At 44.9% G+C, this 21,948-nt stretch overlaps 1 protein-coding gene across 1 annotated transcript in view; it reads right to left on the bottom strand.

The window, feature by feature from the left end:
- Nucleotides 1-218: 218 nt before the first annotated feature.
- LOC133371505 (ras-like protein family member 11A-like) overlaps nt 219-21,948 on the bottom strand; it is a 49,679-nt gene continuing 27,949 nt past the window's right edge. The window contains exons 6-7 of the mRNA XM_061599037.1: nt 13,843-13,925; nt 219-9,124 (exon numbers count right to left, since the gene is read on the bottom strand). Coding sequence (XP_061455021.1) covers nt 8,657-9,124; nt 13,843-13,925 — 551 coding nt within the window. The 3' untranslated portion in view covers nt 219-8,656. The remainder of the gene's footprint in view (nt 9,125-13,842; nt 13,926-21,948) is intronic.

The following is a 21,948-nucleotide window of genomic DNA, read 5'->3' as shown; positions in this document are numbered from 1 at the left end:
CAGTGGTTGATTCTAAAATGATTAAAGAGAGAAGGAAAGCAAGAGCAAGAGGAGATAGAACCCTAAATGCAACTATACAGCGACTAGTATGTAAGGACAAAGAGAACTATTCCAATGGTTATTGTATAGAAATAGAAAAGGACAACAAAAAGGGAAGAACAAGAGCCCTTTTCTAAAAGATAAGAGAAATGAAAGAGAAATTTAAACGAATAGGGATGTTGAATAATCAACAGGGAAACACACTGACTGACCAACATGAAATAAAAGGAAGATGGAAGCAATACACTGAAGCACTCTATAAAAGAGATGCAAGGATGACAGATGAAGAACCAGAAATTTTAGAATGTGAGGTGAAAGCTGCTCTTAAAATATGTGGAAGAAACAAATCACCAGGAATAGATGGGCGGCTTGCGTGTTGGGTTTGGACCTAACAATGGCATACCAATAGAGCTGCTACAAGCTACTGAGAATCTGTCCAAATTTTGACTAAAATCTGTCAAGAAATATGGAAAACTAAACAATAGCGCACAGACTAGAAGTGTTCAGTATACATCTCAATTGCAAAGAAAGGGGATTCCAGGGAATGCAGTAATTATCGAACTATTGCCTTAATATCCCATGCAAGTAAAGTAATGCTCAAGATTCTACAACAAAGGCTCTTACCATATATGGAGCGAGAAATGCCAGACGTCCAAGAAAGGGAAGAGACACCAGAGATCATATTGCAAACATACGTTGCATAATGGAATGGACCAATGAATTTCAGAAGAAAATCACCCTGTGCTTTATAGATTACAGCAAAGCCTTTGACTGTGTAGATCATGAAAAACTATGGAATGCTTTAAAAGAAATGGGGGTGCCACAGCATCTGATTCTCCTGATGCGCAACCTATACTCTGGACAAGAAGCTACTGTAAGGACAGAATATGGAGAAACCAATTGGTTCCGAATCAGAAAGGGTGTGAGACAGGGGTGTATTTTATCACCGTGTTTAATCTGTACGCAGAACATATCATACGAAAAGCAGGATTGGACCAAGATGAAGGAGGTGTGAAAATTGGAGGAAGACATAATTTAAGATATGCAGATGATACCATACTACTAGCAGAAACCAGTAATGATTTGAAACGAATGCTGATGAAAGTTAAAGAGGAAAGCACAAAAGCAGGACTACAGCTGAATGTCAAAAAAACAAAAGTAATGACAACAGAAGATTTATGTGACTTTAAAGTTGACAATGAGGACATTGTACTTGTCAAGGATTATCAATACCTCGGCACAGTCATTAATCAAAATGGAGACAATAGTCAAGAAATCAGAAGAAGGCTAGGACTGGGGAGGGCCGCTATGAGAGAACTAGAAAAGTTCCTAAATGCAAAGATGTATGACTGAACATTAAAGTCAGGATCATTCAGACCACGGTATTGCTGATCTCTATGTATGGATGTGAAAGTTGGACAGTGAAAAAAGCGGATAAGAGAAAAATCAACTCATTTGAAATTACTCATACTATGGACTGCGAAAAAGAAATAATTGGGTGTCAGAACAAATTAAACCAGAACTGCCACTAGAAGCTAAAATGATGAATCACTTTGGACACATCATGAGAAGACATGATTCACTAGAAAAGACAATAATGCTGGGAAAAAACAAGGGAGTGGAAAAAGAGGAAGGCCAAACAAGGGATGGATTGATTCCATAAAGGAAGCCACAGACTTGAACTTACAAGATCTGAACAGGGTGCCTCATGACAGATGCTTTTGGAGGTCACTGATTCATAGGGTCACCATAAGTTGTAATCAAATTGAAAGGCACAGAACAACAACAACAATTTTTATAACCCTTCCTAGGACCGTTCAGTGAAAGGTGGACTATAGGTATGTGTTTGTGTACATTTATTCCACTATGATTCCTCTTTAAACAATCACCAGAGTTCCTTGAGAAGAGAGGTTGATTGTTAAACCACTGAGAATTGTAGCTCTGTGCGGAGAATAAGCACCCTTAACAAACTACAGTCCCCAGGATCCTTTGGTGGAAGCCATGACTGTTTAAAGTGGAATCATAGTGGAATAAATGCATAGTGTGAATGTGGCCTAGATCAGGACATGACTCAATTGTTGTCTCTACCTCCTGAAAATGGGGGCACATGAAGCTAGTCAAATCCTTCGCTTTTTCATGTAAAACCTGGTGGGGCAGCTTGAGTGCATTTTTTAAATTTCAGATTCAAACAGATTTTACAACTGATTGGGAGATCAATCCGTTGCCCTCCATGCGTGGCTGATGGAAACACTTTGCTGTAGGCGATTAGTGTGACCATAGCCTAGAAGTAGCAAATGGGCTCAATGGGTGTCGTGGCTAGAGTGCTAGACTAGGACCTGGGAGACCCAAATTCAAATCCCCATTTGGCCATGAAACCCACTGGGTGATCTTGGGTTAGTCACTTTCTCTCAGCCTAACCTGCCACCACACCCCACAGGGTTGTTGTGAGGATAAAATGGAGAAACACAGGGAATCATGCATGCCACCTTGAGCTCCTTGGAGGAGAGGCAGGATATAAATGTAATACAATGAAATTCAACCAGAGATATTGACCCAAACGTTCACCCAAACCAGATTCAGGAAACAAACGTTGGAGAATCGTTAAAGCCAACTTCAAAACTGAAGCTTCAACAAGCCCGCACCTCTCCTCCAGCTTGGATTTTGATCTGAGTGGATGAGAGTACCCTCTTGCCCATCTCCACTGCCCTCCCCATTCCCCACCAGTGGCTGGTGTGGGGCAGAAGATAGAGAGGCCGTGAGCAGGTACAACCAGAGCCAACTAAGTCTAGTTTTATTCCCATCCTCCTCCTCTCCCCTTCTGAGTTTTACAAGAGCAACACTGAGATTAAGGAGAGGGAAGCAGACAGCCAGGAACAGATTGTGAGAAGGCAGGAAGGGAGGCTGGCTGAAGGCAGACTGAGGATGATGGGGCAGTGTCCCATTTGCCCCAGTGGAGCCCTTCCCCTCCAAATTACTTTCCTTTTCCTTCTCTTCATTTGGCTCTCCGCCTTTCACACATGCACCTGCAACTTCTCTCCCCCCTCTTATCATTTTGTAGAAAGGGAGAGCTTACAAAAATAGGAACATACTTATTTGCAAGCCGTTGCATTGTCTCTAAAAAATTACCGGCTTGGAGGGTGGAATTCTGAGTTAAAGTTTGGCGAGCTCTCCCATTGATAATGATGGCTAAAATAATTGATTATCAAGTTGTCATTGGTTCTGTTAAGAGTTAAGTCCCTAACCTGGTGCCTTCCAGTTGTTTTGGACTACAGCGCCCATCAGCCCCAGCTCTAGGCTACTGACCACTACCTACTAATACTGTTATGCATGGATCCCTTTGAAGGCACTGTTCCTTTTATTCCCCTACACCAGCCTTCTCCAGCCTGGTACCCTCCAAATCTTTTGGACCAGAACTCCTATCAGTCCCAGACACCGTAGCCAATGGTCAGGGATGATGGGACTTGTCCAACATCATCTGGAGGACGCCAAGTTGGGAAAGGCTTGCCTAGTTTAGCTTATGTCTTTATTTATAAAAATATTTGTATACCACTATTCATAAAAAAAGACAACAATCATATCTATATATACAATAAAACCATTACATTTTTACAATAAGAAATCATTAGCTATTGCAGAAAGATATCTTAAGTGCCTGCATAAACCTGGCAGCATCGAAAACTTTTCAGCAGGCATTTAAAAGTCAAAACAGAAGGAGATGGCTGCTGAATCTCTATGGGCAGAGCATTCCTTCTGAAATGGCAAGCCTTTTCCTTGTTTTACACTTAAATGCATGAGAACAGAATTGCCCGTATTAAAGTTCTTTCCTATTGTCTTCTGTATGCGGAATGTACTGGTCCTTCTCCAAAGGACCAGTGAGCTCTTTTCAGGGATGTGTTTCTTTTTCCATCAACACATAGAAGATACTCTATACTCAAGTTTTGCTCAACATTTCAGATGTTTTGCCATGTGTTATGATCTAAAGCAAATTTAATTGTTCCCATATTTTCATCATCTTTTCTTCTTCTTTTGTTCTAGCTACATCTATGCAACACCATCCCCTCTAAAGTGGCAGGCAGGATGGAATCGTTGGGCTGGTCTTGGGTCCAGGGCTGGCTGTACCTTTAGGCAGAGTGAGACAACTTCCCAGGGGTGTAGTCATGCAGGGTATTCGGGAGGTCTTCGACCCCTTCCTTTTTTGGAAGCAGGGTCCCAGCAGGGTCCCTATGTCTCCAGCATCCTATGAGGCAATCAGCACGAAAGAGGAGTGCTTTGGCCACTAAGAAGAGTCTTCTAACATGCTTCCTTGTTCTATCCTGCTGATTGGAGCCAATCAGAATGTTGAAAGGAGGTGAGTCAGCCGCTGAGAAGACTCTTCTCAGCAGCTAACACTCTCCTTTCATGCTGATTGGCTCCTAGTGATATCTGTTGTTGTGGAAGAAGGCATTAGCAAGGATCTCATTCTCAACCAAGCAGCAAAAAAGGGGGGGAGGGGAGGTATGACTGTGACCAACATAAAGGGACCTGGCACTTCTGAATTTGCCACTGTGCTACTGCAATCCCTTCAGGAGTCAGATGCCAGAGGACAGTGGCAGCAGCCCATCAGCTGTTCTTCCTGAGCTCCTAGGCACTTCCCCCATGGGAGGATAGAACTGTGTGCACCATGATGCCCAGTGGAAGCTGGTATGTTAGGGCAAATGTTAGGCCACCAACCTCACTCTGCCCTCAGACAGCCCCCACTTGCCTGGCTTCTTACTTAACAGCCACGCCAGAGGTGGCCTGACTGTCAGCTGCCTGTCCTCCTTAGTCTCAGTATTATAAGAACTCAGAAAAGCCTGGCTGCTGGATCAGGCCAGTGGCCCATCTAGTCCAGCATCCTGATCTCACAGTGGCCAACCAGATGCCCACGGGAAGCCCACAAGCAGGACCTGAGCACAAGAGCACTCTTCCCCTCCCCCCATGGTTTCCAGCAACTGGTGTTGCCCTTGGAGAACTCACCAAGGAGGCGCATGGGGACTGAACTAGAATTCCTTGGCTCTGCCTGTCATTGACTTTGGTTCCACCTACTATTGGCCTCCCTGCTTTCTGCCCCACCAGGCTCAATGGGCACCAGCCACCACTGATGAAGCCTGTCCTGTGCCCCCTTAACTAGCTTGCTATCCTCACGTGTGCTGAAGGGCCCTATCCTGTCACCAGTGCTGACAGTCCTGTCCAAGCGTCTGTCCAGCTGGCTTCTCTACATGGAATGCAGAGGGCAGGGGAGGCATCTCATCCTTTGCCTTAGGTAGCAAAGTATAACAGGCCAACCCTACATATGCCTTTGGCTGGTCAACAGAAGTGTGTATTCTCCATTTCCAGCTACCAGCCTTCCAATTAGGAATGCTAATGCCAGCATTCAGGGTTTCACCTGGCATTTCAGCAAGCCCTGTACAGGATGGGGCAATTGGGTGCATCACCACCACCTACAGGATTTTTTAAACTGCATTTTTAAATCTGTGGCATGACAGACAGTGACAGCCTCCATTTAAAGAATGACAGCTTATTTTAAGAACAGGAGCAATTTCAGAATAGGACCCTCTGAAAAATTCAGTGAATAAGGCAGGGCAACTGTGCAACAAAAGCCTCATTTGGAAGAGCCCTCAAAAGTCTGCTCACAACACTTTCCCTGACTGAGGGTGGATTTTTCATGATAAAAACAGCACGAAAACAGCCCTGTAGGAATAGAAAGACTGCTGTTCACACTATAGTTAGCTGGCCGGCTGGCCATATAGGCTGTAACTCAGGCCTAATTTCTGATTTTCCCAATGTGTGCAGCTTAGCATGAGGCCTTTTCGGGGTTTCTGGGCAGAAAAATCAGCCCAGCAAGTTAAAAAAAATCCAGTTGCTTTCCACAGTTAGTTTCCAATTGCTTAGCTCATCCTTCATAGAGCAACCACTTAAAAAGTTTTCCCTTGATTGTATTACAGGAAGGAAAATCTAAAGTTCAGGAACAAGATTAGAAGAAGAGACCCTCTAGGAGGAGTTAACACTTTTTGGTATCCCCTTGTTCACTGTATCCTTAATATCTTTTTGGCCAAGAGAACCACCTGAGAGAACCACCTGAGAGTCTTGCCATCCTCACAGTGTAGAGTTTCATCTATATATCATTTAAGCCAGTCCAGTTCTGTTGACATGGAGAGCTGTAAGCAGATATTCTCATGTCAGACTTCACCACTGTTCTCCAATACATTGATTAGCAATGTTTAAGCAAAAAAACACCCTGGATGTGTAACTATCTTGTATATTTTGGTGACTGACTTGCTACCCTGAACAGGGATGTGATCCTCCAGATGTTGTTGGATTCCAACTCCCATCATCCCCAGCCAGCATGGCTAATGGGAGCTGAAGTCCAGTTACATGTGGAGGGTCACAAGTCTCCCATCCCTAACCTAGAGGTACACTGTGGCATACATGACCTGCTAGCTGGGCTTCTTAGGGCTCACAAACAAATTTCTTAGATCCTGAGATGCCGAATTTTCAGTTTAAAAAGCTACATGATGTTAGCGATGATGTCTTCTCTATGTTTGCGAAACCATGGCAATATATCTGGGAGAGAAACTAATGTCAAACCAAACAATGAAGAATATATGAGACTTAACTGTATCTGACCCAAAGGCCCCGCTAGTCCAGCATCCTGTTCTCACAGGATGGCCAACCAGATGCCTACAGAAAGCCTACAAGCAGGACCTGAGTGCAACAGGACTCTTACCACTTGTGATTCCCAGCAACTGGGATTCAGAGGCATACCACCTCTGATACTGGAGGCAGAACTTAGCCATGGATAGCCCTATCCTCCATGATCATTCCCATGCAGATTGATTTTCATTCCCATTATCTTTAAACACAAGCATTTCTTCCCCGAGAAGTCTGTTTTCTTAGTTTGAATGTATCTTGGCATTAATGGTTGAGCCGCTTGGGCTTCCATTGAGCTGGTAAGTAAATTGAGCACCCACTGAGCAAAAACAGCCTCCCAAAATTCTTCACCCTATTCTCAGGTGGCAAAACTGAAATGAGAAATGAGGCATTGCTCCAAATATTATTTGGGTGGTGGTGGGAAGGGCCAAATTCTCCAACAGTTTCAGTGTGGGGTTGGGTGGAAAAGTCCTCACCATAAGCAGTGGCAGTATTGAGGCCCAAGGGGGCTGGAAAGGGTAAGAGAATATTTAGCAAAATGACCCTCTTAGGGAGGGGGAAAAAATCGAGCACAGCTCTTCATTACATTCTAAATTCAGCACCTCTGAAAATTTCAGCCCAGTTCTGCAATACAAAATAAGAGTTATGAGTCCACCATGAATTAGGCTGGACTTCCCCAGCCTGGCACCCTCTAGAAGCATTGGGCAGCAACTGCCATCAGCCCCAGCCAGCACAGGACTTGTCATCCAAAACATCTAGCAGGCGCCAGGTAGGGGAAGGCTGAATTAGCTCAACAGGCTAGATGGTGCATACCTGCATCCTGCTCTCCACTATTGTGAAAATCATGCACAGGCCTGAAGCCTGTGTCAGGAGATGAGCAGGGGGCCTGAGGAGGCCATCTTAGTAGTTCTGCCACCCTCAGAGGTTTGGGGGATGGTGGCCCGGGAGAGAGCTTGCTCTGTGGAATCCCCAAACTTGCAGAATTTCCTCCCTGTGTCTGGCACCTTTGCTATAGTTTTCAGCAAATGCTAAAGATACACCACTCTACCTTGGCCTTCGGCTCCTAAGATGAAGTTTTCAGAACCAATCCTATTCCTGTGATTGAAATACGTTTTAATTCTTTTTAATATTGTATTTTAGATTTTGGGACCAATTGGTGGGAGTGGGTTGGAATGTGATCACTGGGGACATGAACTGCAAAGCTCTGGTTCATTATACACTCTCATGGAAGATCACGGTGCTAAATGAATCATTCAGTTCAATTGTAAATGCTGTCCTAGATAAAACTAGAACTGTTCTCAAACATACCATTGCAGCAGAAGTGAGATGAAGTTTGGGTAGTTTTCTGTTTCAAGGTGAGCTCTAAAAAAACCAAACCTGGTTGTGTAGGTTTTCAATGTGGCGAAGATCCACCCATGAAGAGTGTGTATTGGCTGGAGCCTGTGCAGTCAACAACCATCCCTCCCATCCCCGCAGCAGTTTTTCAACTCTGTTTAATATGTTTTGTGGGTATGGGTATTTTCTTTCTTTCTTTCTTTTAATAAAGGCAGTAGATGACCACATAAATGAATAAACACACATATGGCATGTAAAAAAGTAGGGAGGAAAGGTAGACTGCCTGCCTGAAACATGGGAGAGGAACAAGGCAGACAGCTGCAACAGAGTTTGATTCGTTGGTATGTCTGCTTGTCATGCCAGTTAGGAAGATAAGCTCATGGTGTGGATGAAGAACCTGCTAAGGTGCCTCTCTTTATGCCTCCTCTCTTGGGGACCTTTTGAACAAAAAGGGCACAGCTCCGAAAGTTTGTGATCTGACACCTTCTCACAGAGCAATTCTTTCCTGCAAAAGGATGCTGTCAAGAAATTGCCACAAATAGATATAAATATCAACGGTCTATATCTCTTCTCTTCCACCCCAGCCCAGGCTCAGCAGTTACGATGAGATCCATCAGAGGGTGGTGGTCACTTTCCCTTTCGAAGACAAGGCCTGTTTGAGCCGCCTTTTCAAATCCTGCATGTTGGGGGACTTGGGCCGGACAAGATGGAGCCCCCTCCGCTTCTCCCCATTGCAGCTGCTGATCAACCTGCTCATCTCCTGACACAGCTGCTTAAAGGCCTCATGAACGCCCTCGCAGCTCTCTCGTGCAGACACTTCGGAGTAAGTGCAGCCCAGCTCATTGGCCAACTGGTGGCCTTCTTTCATGGACACCTGTCTGGCCCGGAGCAGGTCCCCTTTGTTGGCCATGAGGAGCAGGGGGATGTTGGCGTTGGGATGGATCTTCCGGATGTGCTGGTGCAAGGGGCGGATGACGCGATAGCTGTCGTAGTCCGTGATGGAATAGACAAACACAAAGCCATCTGCCCAGTAGATGGACCGATTTATTTGCTCCTGGCAGCAGATAGCGTCATTCTCATCCTGCCATCAAAACCCAGAAGGAAAGAGGTTCAGGTTCCAGTTTGGAAGTGGTTGGGTGGTTGGGAACGATGCAAGGGAGGATCAGCAGCCCAAGCTAAGCTAGAACCTGATTACCTTCCCTGTGCAACAAGAAGCCCAACCTCAGTCCTTGGCAGTGGGGACTGGTAGCTCTGATGTCAGTGGGGCAGTGAACTTGCTCTGGGTTTTAGTTCGAACTTTCAAGGCTGCACATCTTGGAGAGCTCCTTGAAAGCCCGGACTAAAACTCAGAGCGGATTCAATGCCCCACTGACATCGGAGCCACCAGTCCCCACTGTCTTTGGTCCGTGCTGTTTATACATCAGAATCCAATAAAACAATCCTGGAGCAGCCATCACACCCTAATTCTGACATTGGAGCCACCAGTTCCCATTAGGCATCGTTAAGGCAGCTTCCTGGGCCACTGCCAATGGCAATACCTGCTGGGGTCTCCACTCTGGGTCCTCTGCGGCCACAGTCACAGCTGCCATCTTAGTTTTCTCAAAATGCAATGACCCAAATGTTCTGTCATTCCAGGGCATTGTGGGTAAAATGACATGGCAGAGAGGCAATGTGGTGTAGCGGTTAGAGTGGTGGGCTAGGACCTGGGAGACCTAGGGTTCAAATCCTCAGCCATCCATAAAGGCTGTGACCTTAGGCCAGTCACAGTCTCTGACCCTAACTTGCCTCATAGGGTTGTTGTGAGGATAAAATGGAGAGAGGGGAGAACCACGTATGTCTCCTTGAGCTCCTGGGAGGAAAGGTGGGATATAAATGTAATAGATGAAGAAAGAAATGTTTGTTTTTACCCACAATGCTGCTGAATGATGGAACTTCCAGGGCATTGCATTTTGGGAGAACTAAGATGTTGGCCACCAGGGTCCCATTAGACACCATCCTGGCACCCTGGAGTCAGGCCTAGAAATGTTGTTTTACATTTCAGGAAAGTGACACCTCAACATGTGGCTGATATTCCAAGCTGTCTTCACTATTGCTCAAGCAGCTTACGAAGCTGCTTTATCCCGGTTCAGGCAATCGGTTCATCTAACATGTACTCTCATGTCAACTCCGATAGCCTGCTTTGGCATCTACTGAATTGGCCCCCCTCAACCTTGGTTCTTCTGCTAAGGGACTATCATCCCTCCCCCACAGCCTTCTGCTATCAGCTTCCTACCTCAAAATTGTTCCCTGCTCAGAAGTGTGTCCACCTTTGCCACCTTATTTTTTCTGGATTTTCACAGGCCAAGGATGGGGGATCTGAGTTTCTCCTGTTGTGGTTGAACTCCAAATCCCATCATCCTCAGCCAGGATAGCCAATGTTCAAGGATGATGGCAGTCATAGTCCCACAACGTCTGGAGGTACATAGGTCTCCTATCCCTACCCTATTCTCCACCACCCATCATAGGAAATCAAATCCTATGAGGAATGGCTGAACATGTTAGAGAAGATTGGAAGGTAGTGCAGGATCATGGTCTTCAGATATCTTGGAGGGCTGTGATACAGGAGCTGAAGCAGACTGTGCTCTGTTGCTCCAGAGGGCAGGACTGGAACAAATGAACAGAAACTGCATGGAAGCAGATTTCAGTTAAACATGAGCAGCAACTTCCCAAACGATAAAAGTGGAGTTTGTCAGTGGTACAGAAACATAGGAACAGAGGTGGCTGCCTTATACCCAGTAGAGACTGGTGGCTCCAATGGCAGCACCTCGGACAGCACCTTGAAAGTTCAGACTAAAACCCAGAGCGGATTCACTGCCCTACTGACATCAGAGCCACTAGTCTTGATTGCTTATAGTGAGCCAGACCATTGGTCCATCTCGCTCAGTACTGTCTACACTGACTGGCAGCGGCTGTCCAGGGTTTCAGGCAGAGCATCTCTTCCAGCCCTACCTGGAGATGCTGGGGATTGAAACTGGGACCTAGATTTATTTGCTTCTGGCAGCAGATAGTTGAGAGACCTCAAGGAAGTGATGGCCTTTCCTTTGCTGGAGGTATTTAAGCAGAGGCTGGAGACCAACTCTCAAGAACGCTGTAGCTGCATCCTGCACTGCAGATTATGCAATGAACAAGGGGTTGGGCTAGATGACCTCCAGGGTGTCTTCCAGCTCTGTGGTCAATTTCTCTTCCCCCCTAGAATCATTCAGTGACTGCACCCCAGCAGCTTCCACAGTCATTACAAAAGCCCCCCCCCAAATCATTGGAATAAATCTGTGAATGTTTGTCTCTGAAAGGTACTAGAAGTTTTAGAAGCACATCCGTCAGTTCTAAGTTGTCCTTTAACCTATGTTTACCCTAGGTTGAAAAAGAAGAAGAACACAATTTGTGGCAGCCTGCTATATTTGGCTGGCAAATAAACCTCAGCGGGAGATGATTCTGAAAAAAAACTTGTAAGTAAACATGTTGGGGTGGGGAAATATTTTAAAAAGATTTACAGAAAGGAGGAAAATGATGTCCATAAGCAACTGGAAATTTTCCTTTGTTATATCTGATCTCAGCCCAGAATGAAATGGATGTAACAATCAAAATGGAATGTGGCATAAGGAGCATAAAGGACCAGCAAGGGTTGGTGTTGTGTGTGGGTTTTTTTAAGGAGATGACTTCTTAATGATTTTATTCTAATCACAGCCACAAATAGTTACTGACTGTGTACTTTTCAGATAGCAGTTCATCAGCCAACAACCCCTGTTATCTCTCTGTTTTTGGCTTTCTCTTTCAAAGAATAACATTTTAGGCAAAGCTCTGTGCCTGAGTGATTGCCTGGAACTTCACAAAACCATGAAAGCACAACTGTGGTTATGATACCCACATCCACGCCAGTAACAGCTCTATTAATCTAGGTCCAAAGGAGAAAAATATTACTGTGCTTTTAAGCTGGAAGCACACTCCAGCTTTTCCAAAAAAAAATTAAATGGTGTGATGGAACCATTCTTAAGCAGCCTTTCCCTCTGCCACCTCTGCACTCAGAATGGCCCAATCCTGAAAGTGCTTGTACATGTGCTTGCATGTAACATCATGTAACTAACATACCTCTCTAAAAGCTATATGCTGGACAGTGTCATTTTAAAGAGAGTTGAAAGTGATATGACACAGGGGTGTGGTTGCCAGTTTCGGATGGATAACATGAAATTTGCCTGGAAGCCAAAGTCTTTCATTCTTGCCCCTCACTTTTCAGTACCAAAAGAAATGCACTCTGTAGATGCTCCGAGGCACTTTCCCATCATGCTAGTCCCAGTGATTTTGTAGTTATTATCCCTGGTATTGAAAGCTGGCCCAGTTCCAATAAGTTCTGGCTAGGTCAAATTAAGTCCTGACCATTGCCTTTGGTGTATCCTAGCCTTCCCCAACATGGCACCCTCCAGAGGTTGTTGGACTCCAGCTGCCATCAACCCCATCCCCCATAGCCAGTGGTCAGGGGACTTGTAGTCCAACAGCATCTGGAGGGCACCGGGTTGAGGAGGCTGGTGTGCACACGCATGCACACTAGGGATGTGCTGGAATTCAGCCCAATTTGGATTTGGTACCGAATTTTCCATTAATTCGCTTATTCTCAATTGCTGAGGATCGGATTTTAATGTAATGAATTTCTGCAGCTATTTTTGAAAACTGACTTTTTTTAAAAAAATCTGCCTCTAAAACATCAATTGTAAGAATGATTATCGATATTTCCTTTAAAAATATCAATATTTTCATTGAAATATTGATATTTTTAAAGGAAATATCTATTTCCTTCAAAATATTGATATTTTAAAATATTGATATTAATATTTTTTCTTGAGTGAAAAAACCCACAGATCAGTAAAAGCAGTAGCTAGTGGATACAGAATGCATATGAGCCGATGCCATCCTGTTTGGCGGATAGAATGCTTTTGAGCTGGCACTGGCCAACAGATTCTATCCCTAATGCACTTGGTTTCTTTTTCCTAGGTGTAGAACTTTGCAGTTATCCCTGTTTAATGCTCTGTTAAACTGCCACCACACTTTCCTTATGTTTCCCTCAGGTAGAAGTAAAACCTGAGGGTTCAAGGCAAATACTTTGGGGAGAAAGCAGAGAGAGCTTCCAGCTTCCAGCCGTCTCTTGCTGGAGCCAAGGTGGCTTGCTTTTCTCTGTCGAATCTTTCTGAGACACACACATAGCATGAAGCCATACTATGGGAGATACTCGGCTCAGCAATACTACATGCAAGAAGGATCTTGGAAATGCTATTTTAGGCTGCAGTAACAGAAGTACAGCTTCCAAAACACATGGAGTACTAGTTCCCCTCTATTCCGCACTACTTAGGCCTCATCTTGAGTACTGCGTCCACTTTAAGAAGGATACAGACAAAGTAGAACAGGTTCAGAGGAGAGCAACGAGGATGATCAGGGGACTGGAAACAAAACCCTATGAAGAGTGAGGAGAGATGGTTTACCTGAGCCCCCCTCCCCATACACAGCTGGCCTAACCACACTGGCAATCATGGCAGAAGAAAGGTCTTTCCTTTGCAGTTCTGACTATGGCAAATGACCATAGGAGGAGCCAACATGCTGCCCTTCAGATATTGCTGGACTACAACTCCAATCACCCCTGACCATTAGCCATGCTGGCTGGGGCTGATGGGAGCAGGAGTTCAACCACACCTGCAGGGCATCATGTTGGGTACTCTGTTGTAGAGCATGTCACACCTTTAGTTTAAACATTTCTGCTTGAAGCAGCCATTTTACCTCCAATGAAACAAAGGGTGTATCCTGAACTTGTAAAGAGATCTGCTCTCCATCGATGGTGAATTTTCTGGAATACAGTGCACCTAGGGGAAAAGATAGATGGAAAGGGAATGGATACACAAATATTTTCCACTGTCCTCTAATTCTGGCCAGGACCGGCCCAACTGTAGGAATAAACTAAGTGCCAATGTTCCAAGAGTGGCTGCTTGTGCTATGCAAATGCCTCATAGAGAGAGCCAGTGCCTCCACTTTTGGACATGGTACACGGGGGTAGCTCATCAGCTGGGAGATACTCTTCATGCACTAAGGGATGTGAGAGTGAGCCTTGGGCTGTTCGCCAGCAGAGCACGTGCACAGATGGAAAGAGTTGGAACTGCAACTTTAAATTGATTAATCAATTAGAGAATTAATTTTAAAAAATTAGACTAAAAAGGTGCTGCTGATTAATCAAGCAAGAGATTAGGAAAAACAAAATATAGTTGTTGTATTATTGTTATTATTACTACATTTTCCCTTCTCTCATACACAGACGGTAGCGCCTTTTCTAAGACAATGGATGGATGAATTTGTCAATTTTGATCTCTCTCAGTTGCTCTACCGTTGGGCTATTTTCCTACCCGGGGATGGAAGGATCTGTCAATTTCAGTTCTCATTCTTCCAGTTTTACGTTCCATTTGCCACATTTCTGTTTTTCCTCACACAACATTTTTGCACATGATTTCCCCTAATATAATGCATTTTTATGGTATTTGAATTTATATATGCATCTGTGTGCACATTTTCCCCTAGTATAGGCATTTTGGTACACGTCACTTGGCTGGCGAACTACATCACAAAATTCAGAGAAATGGGAATTCCAATGGAAAGTTGCGTTTCCGTTTGCATGTCATTTGGGAAAGTGCGACATAGGTGGGTTTGCACTGAAATATGAACGGAAACGCTCCCCCCGCATTGCTACTGCTATGACACATGGGGACACTGTCTAAAATCAAAGACAATATGTTTCTTCCTTCAGAATAGGGATGGAACCATCTGCCAGTTTTGGTTCTCTCATTTCTCTCCAATCTTAAATTCAGTTTTCCACATTTCTGCAACAATTTGCACATTTTTTTTAAAAAAAATCCTCATGAAAACTCTCCAGCATTTTAGTGTGACTGTCTCCTAATAAAGACATTTTTGTAGGCAGTTTTGACTAATGTACACCTTTTTTGCAAGCCATTTCTTGCCATATAATGCATTTTTGTATGTTAATTTCACTCATATATTCATTTTGCCCTAAGATATGTATTTTTACAAATATTGGTTGGTGAACTGCATTGCAAAATTCAAATGTGTGAATTTTGAAGGATTGCTGTGTTTAGGTCCTTGTGTTGTTTTGGAAAGTGCGAATTTGATAGATCTGGCTTTAAATGCAGACTAATCCAATATCCTGCCCGTTTCTGCTTCAGAAATACTATTTTTACCAATATATACATTTCTGCCATTTAATTGCTAGATTAATCAACAAAACTCATGTTTACTTTATTAAAATGTCATTAATTGGGCTTGTAGCCTTAGGAAGAAGTAAAGAAAGGACAGACATTAGTGGTTGTCCAGCTGTGTTCCTTCACTCACAGCAGGCTGTTCCCTCCGGAAGATTCTCCCTTTTTCCTGCAGCACTCCCCCCCCCACCAACTGCCACACTGTTTCAAATGGTCCCCCAACCTTCTGGAGTGGACTGGGCGAGTCAAGGGAGTTGCAGAAGGAAGGGTAAATTTACAAAAAATCTCCTTCTTTTCTCACATTTATGGAAGGTTCTGCTGGACTGAAGAGCCTTCCGTCAGTGGAGGAGACACACAACTAGATACAACTCATTGCAGCTGAAAAGGAGATAAGAGTGTCCCATTCAGCTTTGAGACCCTGACCGATAGACAATACTGAACTAGATCAACCAGTGGACTGAGATGGTGTAACTTATTTGTTCCTTGATAGTCTTATGGGGATTGCTGTGCTGCTCAACATATGATAAGCCCAAAGACATAATTCACCACGGGCGGCAAAAATGACTTGAGCTAGCTTTAGACAGGGAAATGCTACTACCTCTTTGAATGGCCGTTTCTGTGCTACTGGGTGCTTCCACTAGGCAGGCTGAATCTCCTCCTCCTCCTCCTCCTCCTTTGTGTATTTGTATCCTTCCTCCTAGAAGCTCAGAACAGGATACATGGTCTTTCACTTTTTGTCCTCATAACATCTCTGTGAGGTAGGCCGGACTGAGAGGTAGGGAGTGGCCCATGCCCACACATTACTTGACTAGCAAAATGCCTGCCATTGTAAAGATGCGGGTGGGGGAGAGGTCAAGTATACTGTACACAGGGGAGTAATGGCAGAGTTCATTTAGTCTGTGCCCCTGTTTATGTACAACTCCAAACTATGTGTAATGCCAGCATGAGAGAGTGTTGGGTTTGTTTGCTCCTGCTAGAGATGGTGTAGAATATTCGCAAAATCGGATTTGGTATTGAACTCTGGGATAATCCGCAAGTTCATCTTGTCGCCAAATAGGCTCCCACTCTTTGCCTGCTCTTTGCATCCGTATATTTTTTTAAATCCGCACCGAGAACTACGTAATTATTTATGTAATTATTTTTGTAATCTGCTGCTGCTTTATGCATTATATAAATTATATAGCAGTATAAGGAATAATGGGAAAAATACAAAAAATTTCAGAAAAAATAGCAAAAAAAAAGGGAGAACCAGGAATCACAATAACTAGTGGAAGACAATTTATGGCAAAGTGAAACTGGCAGCCCATGTAATGAACTGAAAAATGAAATGTAATTAGATAGCAAACTCCATCCCTAGCTCCTTCCTCCCCCTCTTTCTCAACATTCAGATTCTCTTTTTTCCTTTCCCTCATTATTTCTATACTAGAAATCATTTTGGATGGAGTTGCTCAGAGTGGTTAACAACAACAATAAAAACAACATAAAGCAACAAACAACAATAATAAAAATGTCATAAGCTTCCTGGTTTGTGACAAACTATCATTTTCTGTGATGTCCAAATCATCAAATTCTGGCTACGTAAACACCATACATTTAAAGCACATCCCCCAACCCCAAGAATCCTGGGAACTGCAGTTTATAAAGAGAGCTAGGAATTGTAGCTCTGTAAGGGGTAAACTACAGTTCTCAGGATTCTTTTGGGGGTGCTTTAAATGTATGGCATACATGCAGTCTCTGATTTCCACTTGCCCTCCAAAAGAAAAATTGCAAGCCATGGTTTATGGTTTGGAAGTAAGCACAAATCATGGTTTGTTGATTTGGATGTAACAGCAAACTTTGGTTTGCCTGAACCCAGAAGTCAGGGTGAACAGCAAAGCATGTGAAGGAAGCCGCCTTGTACTGAATCAGACCATTGGTCCATCTAGCTCAGTATTGACTACACTGGCTGGCAGTAGCTTTCCAGGGTTTCAGGCAGGATTCTCTCCCAGCCCTACCTGGAGATCTGGGGATTGAACCTGGGACCTTCTGCATACAAGGCAGATGCTTTGCAACTGAGCAACAGCTCTTCTCCATGTAACGTGTCAAGCCAGTCCTGTGGGTTCACTGTGCACAAACACAAATCTGCCCTCATCTATAGAGTCTCAGTGACAGGCAGTGCAAGAGGCCAGGGTGTTCAGTGTTGGGCCCAAATGTATGGGGCCAAGGATGTCACCACAGCAATTGGATGCCCAACGAGACACTCTTCTATAACACTCCTATTTGGAGATACTCTTGGGGGAGGCAATTTTTTCTCTGATGACGTATCTGGCAAGGGACAGACTTTGCCCTTATTTGAACTGTGCTCCCAATTGCAGTCTATTTATTTTAACAAGGCTCAATGGCTTTCCATTCATTTCTGCGTAACTTTCAGTTACAAGCTAAAATCAGGAAGATGGGATTGTGCTTGGTCAGGTTTAAAAGTGAAAGGAGAATCTATGCTGCGTAGCCTGTAACCCCCAGATTACTCTTGCATCCAGATGATCTCATGATCCAGATGAATGTAGTAATCTAGGGTTGCTATTGTGCAACCTTGACATGAGAGATATACCTTTAATCTTTCCATGCAGCAGGAGGGAAGCCAGCCTCTCTGCTCTGGTCCTGTTGTGCACAGGATTCCAGGTGTGCTGCAAATCACGTGATGAAGAAGCATGGATGACAGGCCTGGGAAGGGAAGGGGGTGGGCTGATCCACCGCTGTCTTTCATGAGTGCTGCACCGGGAGATTTAAAGGCACATGCTCAGTCTCTGGGTTGGCAATGCTAAACCTGCCATTGCATGCAGAATTCATCTTTTGGCCTATCTTGGGAAGCATCAGAAAAATGTCACTCCCATATACGTGTTGAAAAGCTCTTCCACCTTGAGCATGATGATGAATGCAAATGACCAATTCACTAAAAGAGACAACATGTCATGTCGCCATCACCACCACACGGTGATGTGGGTTGTAAGCATGTGGCCCCTGAACCATTCCCATGTACATATTCATATTTGTATGTGTGTCTTTATGTGTGTGTTATGGGATAGCAGTTGTTGGAAAGTGCAGGAGGGGAGAGTGCCTTGTGCTTGTTGCAGAGTAGCGAAATTAGGAATGGAGCGTCTGAGTCAGCCTTTGTGTGTTTGAATCTTTGCTAAAGATTACACCTTCCCTGCAAATTAGTCAGACAGAGACTTTAAGCTTTAAAATAAGAAATAACTACTTCATTCTGGAAGTATATACTTGATAGGAAAGAGTTCTACATCTAGCTAACTAGCTAAGTTGGAGATGCAAACACTAAGCCTAGTGTTTGCCCTCATGCTTGGATCAGAGGGAGAGACAAAACAGAAGATGTCTGCTCTCCCTCTCAAGAGAAAGAAGAAGAAAGGAGGAAGGAGATGTGGTCAACATCCTTTGCATATCAGTCTAGCAGGAAGGGAGAGTCAGCAGGAGATCAAAGGATAGGTATTAGCCTAGTAATCAGGAGGTCTCCTCTCTAGCTACCCTTTTTAACTCCATGCAGCCTCAACCCACAAGTTGGAGTTGAACCACATATTTCAACAGTACTCAGGTCCTGCTTGTGGGCTTCCCTTTGGGGCATCTGGTGGGCGACTGTGAGACACTGGCCTGATCCAGCAGGCTCTTCTTATGTTCTTATGGGAAAGAGATGCTGCAGCCCTCCAATTATTGCTGGACTACAACTCCCATTATCCCATTGGCCATGATTGGCTGAGGCTGGTGGTATTTGGGGTCCAGCAACATCTGGAGGGCTGCAGATTCCCCACTACTGATATGGATTTAGAGTGGTGCTGTGCCTGAGCTCTAAAAGGTTTGCCTGCTCAATATCTGTGTACCAGAGTGCTGTGACAGGCACAGATGTAGCACCAGCTGGAAAAGTTATGTTTCAGGAAGTGAGGCTGGGTAAAAAGTTTTTAGATTCACTTGAGATGAAGATTTCAGTCGCAAAATGTCCATTTCCGTCCAATTGCACTGGGAATGTGCTTCCTTCCACTCTGATCTAGTGAACTGCCTCTAGGGAGGAGAGGGCTTTTTCATTCCAACCCTCAGCTTCATTGGAGGGCCCTGGGTTGCCATTGGCTGAGACTAGGGATGAGCAAGAATTTTTATTCAGTTTGCATTTCCAGTCAAATTTATCAAATTTGCACTTTCTGAAACAACATGAGAACCAAAACACAGCTACCCTGAGAAATTCACCTTATTGGAATGTTGCAATGCAGTTCGACAACCAAGCAGTGTTTACAAAAATGCATATGTTAGAGCAAAGTGTGCATAAAAATGAATACGGGAAGAAATACCATGCAAAAAAGGACCATATTAGGAAAACCTGCTTGTAAAATGTGTACGTTAGTCAGAACTGCCTACAAAAATGTGTTTATTAGGGGAAATTTGCACTAAAATGTTGAATTTTCATGAGGATTTAAAACACACACACACACACACACTGCTGGAGAAATGTGAAGAACTGAATTTAAGATTGGAAAAATGAGGAAGTGAGAGGACCAAATTTGAGGGATCATTCCATCCCTAGCTGAGACAGAAGCAGGCCAAGTACAACGCCTAGGAAAGCAAAGTTGGAAGAAGCAGGTAGTCCAGACAAATGAGAGGAAGAAGACTGGAGCCTGGGAGGAACATTGGATGCTGCCTTAGGCTGTGCACACACCATATATTTAAAGCACATGGCTTCCCCCTAAAGAATCCTGGGAACTGTAGTTTATCCCTCACAGAGCTACAATTCCCAGCACCCTTATCAAGTTACAGTTCCCAAGATTCTTTAGGAGAAGTTGTGTGCTTTCAGTATACGGTGTGCACACAGCCTTAGACCAGGTCACACTCTTTGTCCATTCATTCTGAATGGCAACAGCTCTCCAAGGGAGAAAGCAGCCCTTCCCATCTGATCATTGAACTGGAGGTGCCAGCAGGGCTTGAACCTGGGACCTTCTGCATGCAAAGCAGGCGCTCAACCAGCCACTGAGCTCTCCCACAAAACAATGCTTCCTAGTTGTCAAGGCCAGTTTTCACAGTGGCAATGCTCCAAAACAACTCGGCTCCTCAGACATGGAACCCCTCAATCTCCATGTGCAACTCAAGCCAGTCTCTTTAGTTTTGTCTCTTTAACGTGGAGAACATTCAGTCCTGTAGCCTTGTACCTGCAGGTTGAAGGCATAGACTGGAAGCACGCAAGAGGCAGCTTGACAGCCACCTCTCGGGGATGCTTTAAATTGGATTCCAGCATTGAGCAGAGGGTGGGACTCAATGGCTTTATAGGTCCCTTCCAACTCTATGATTCTGTGGAATGGTACACTCCTGGTACTGTTTCACTGCATCATCTGGCCTATGTAGTACAGCTTTGGGGATATCTCCAGGCCATCTGCTTCCAAATTCAGTGTTCAGTGAGGAGTTTCCCACCTAAGTAACTGCTGCCCACTCCACACATGGCCCAAATGGGATATTCTAATCTAGACTAGAGTACAGGAATAGCAGAAGCTGCCTTAATATGGAGTCAGGTCATTGGTCCATCCAGCTCAGTACTGTTGACACTGACTGGCAGTGTCTCTCCAGGGATTCAGGCAGGAGTTCTTCCCCAGCCTTACCTGGAGATGCCGGGAATTGAACTTGAGACCTTTGGCATGCAAAGCAGGTGCTCCACCACTGAGCTATTGCTCCTACAAGCAAACTGGAAGCAGGGCTGGCGCCTGGTTGGAAAGGGCCATCAGCAAGGTACCCTCTGGGCCTGCCAAAGCATTTTCCTGTGACAATACCAGATGGTATGGATGGGGTGCCACCCCTCACCTGACCTCCAGTCAGCTGTGCCACTGCTGCTTACTGGAGGGGAGGGGGAGGGGTGAGGCAGTGGGGAGGTTGGCAGGGTGCAAATACCCCAGCAGCAGAAGTGAGCTCTGCCAGGGCCTTTGCACTACACTGAGCTCACTGCCACCTTCTACCTCCTCGTAAGCTGCAGCAATGTGACTGCCTGGAGGTCAGATGAGTGGCAGCGCCCCACCCCACCATCCATGACTGCCCTGTGAGCTTAGCAGGTAAGACAGCCATGGCACTGCTGATTTGCTGATCTGCTTTTCTTTTCTAAAGATAAGGCTGGTGATGAGTAGAGAAGCTTAGGGGTGGGCAGCTGCAACCATCACCCTCTCCTTTCTCCCAAATGCCTCTGCCCCCTGACATGGCAGATGGACACTGTGTTGGGGCAACAAAGCAGCCTCGGGACAAAGAGGGTGGTTGCTTTTCCATTCAGACAGGTGGGGCAGAAGGCAGGGAGCCAACAGTAGGTGGCGCCAGAGCCAATGACAAGCAGAGCCAGCTAATTCTTGTTTTGCTCCCAGCCTCCTCCCTGCTAAGTTCTACAAGGGCCAAACTGAGGCAAGGGAAGAGGAAGCAAACAACCAGGGCCACCCTGTAGACAGGTGGCAGGTGAGTTTGGAGGAATTCAGGGCAGGTCCACCTGGGACCTACATTACGTTAAGGGTGCTGGGAATTTTTAGCTCTGTGAGGGGAAAACCACAACTCCCAGGATTCCTTGGGCGAAGTCATGTGCTTTAAATGTGTGTTGGGTGTGCTTTCAATGTATGGTGTGGATCCT

Source organism: Rhineura floridana, chromosome 16, assembly GCF_030035675.1.
Source record: "Rhineura floridana isolate rRhiFlo1 chromosome 16, rRhiFlo1.hap2, whole genome shotgun sequence".
In the NCBI taxonomy this organism is placed as follows: Eukaryota; Metazoa; Chordata; class Lepidosauria; order Squamata; family Rhineuridae; genus Rhineura; species Rhineura floridana.
The sequence above is the reverse complement of the archived record's forward strand: the minus strand, read 5'-3'. Positions and strand labels throughout refer to the sequence as shown.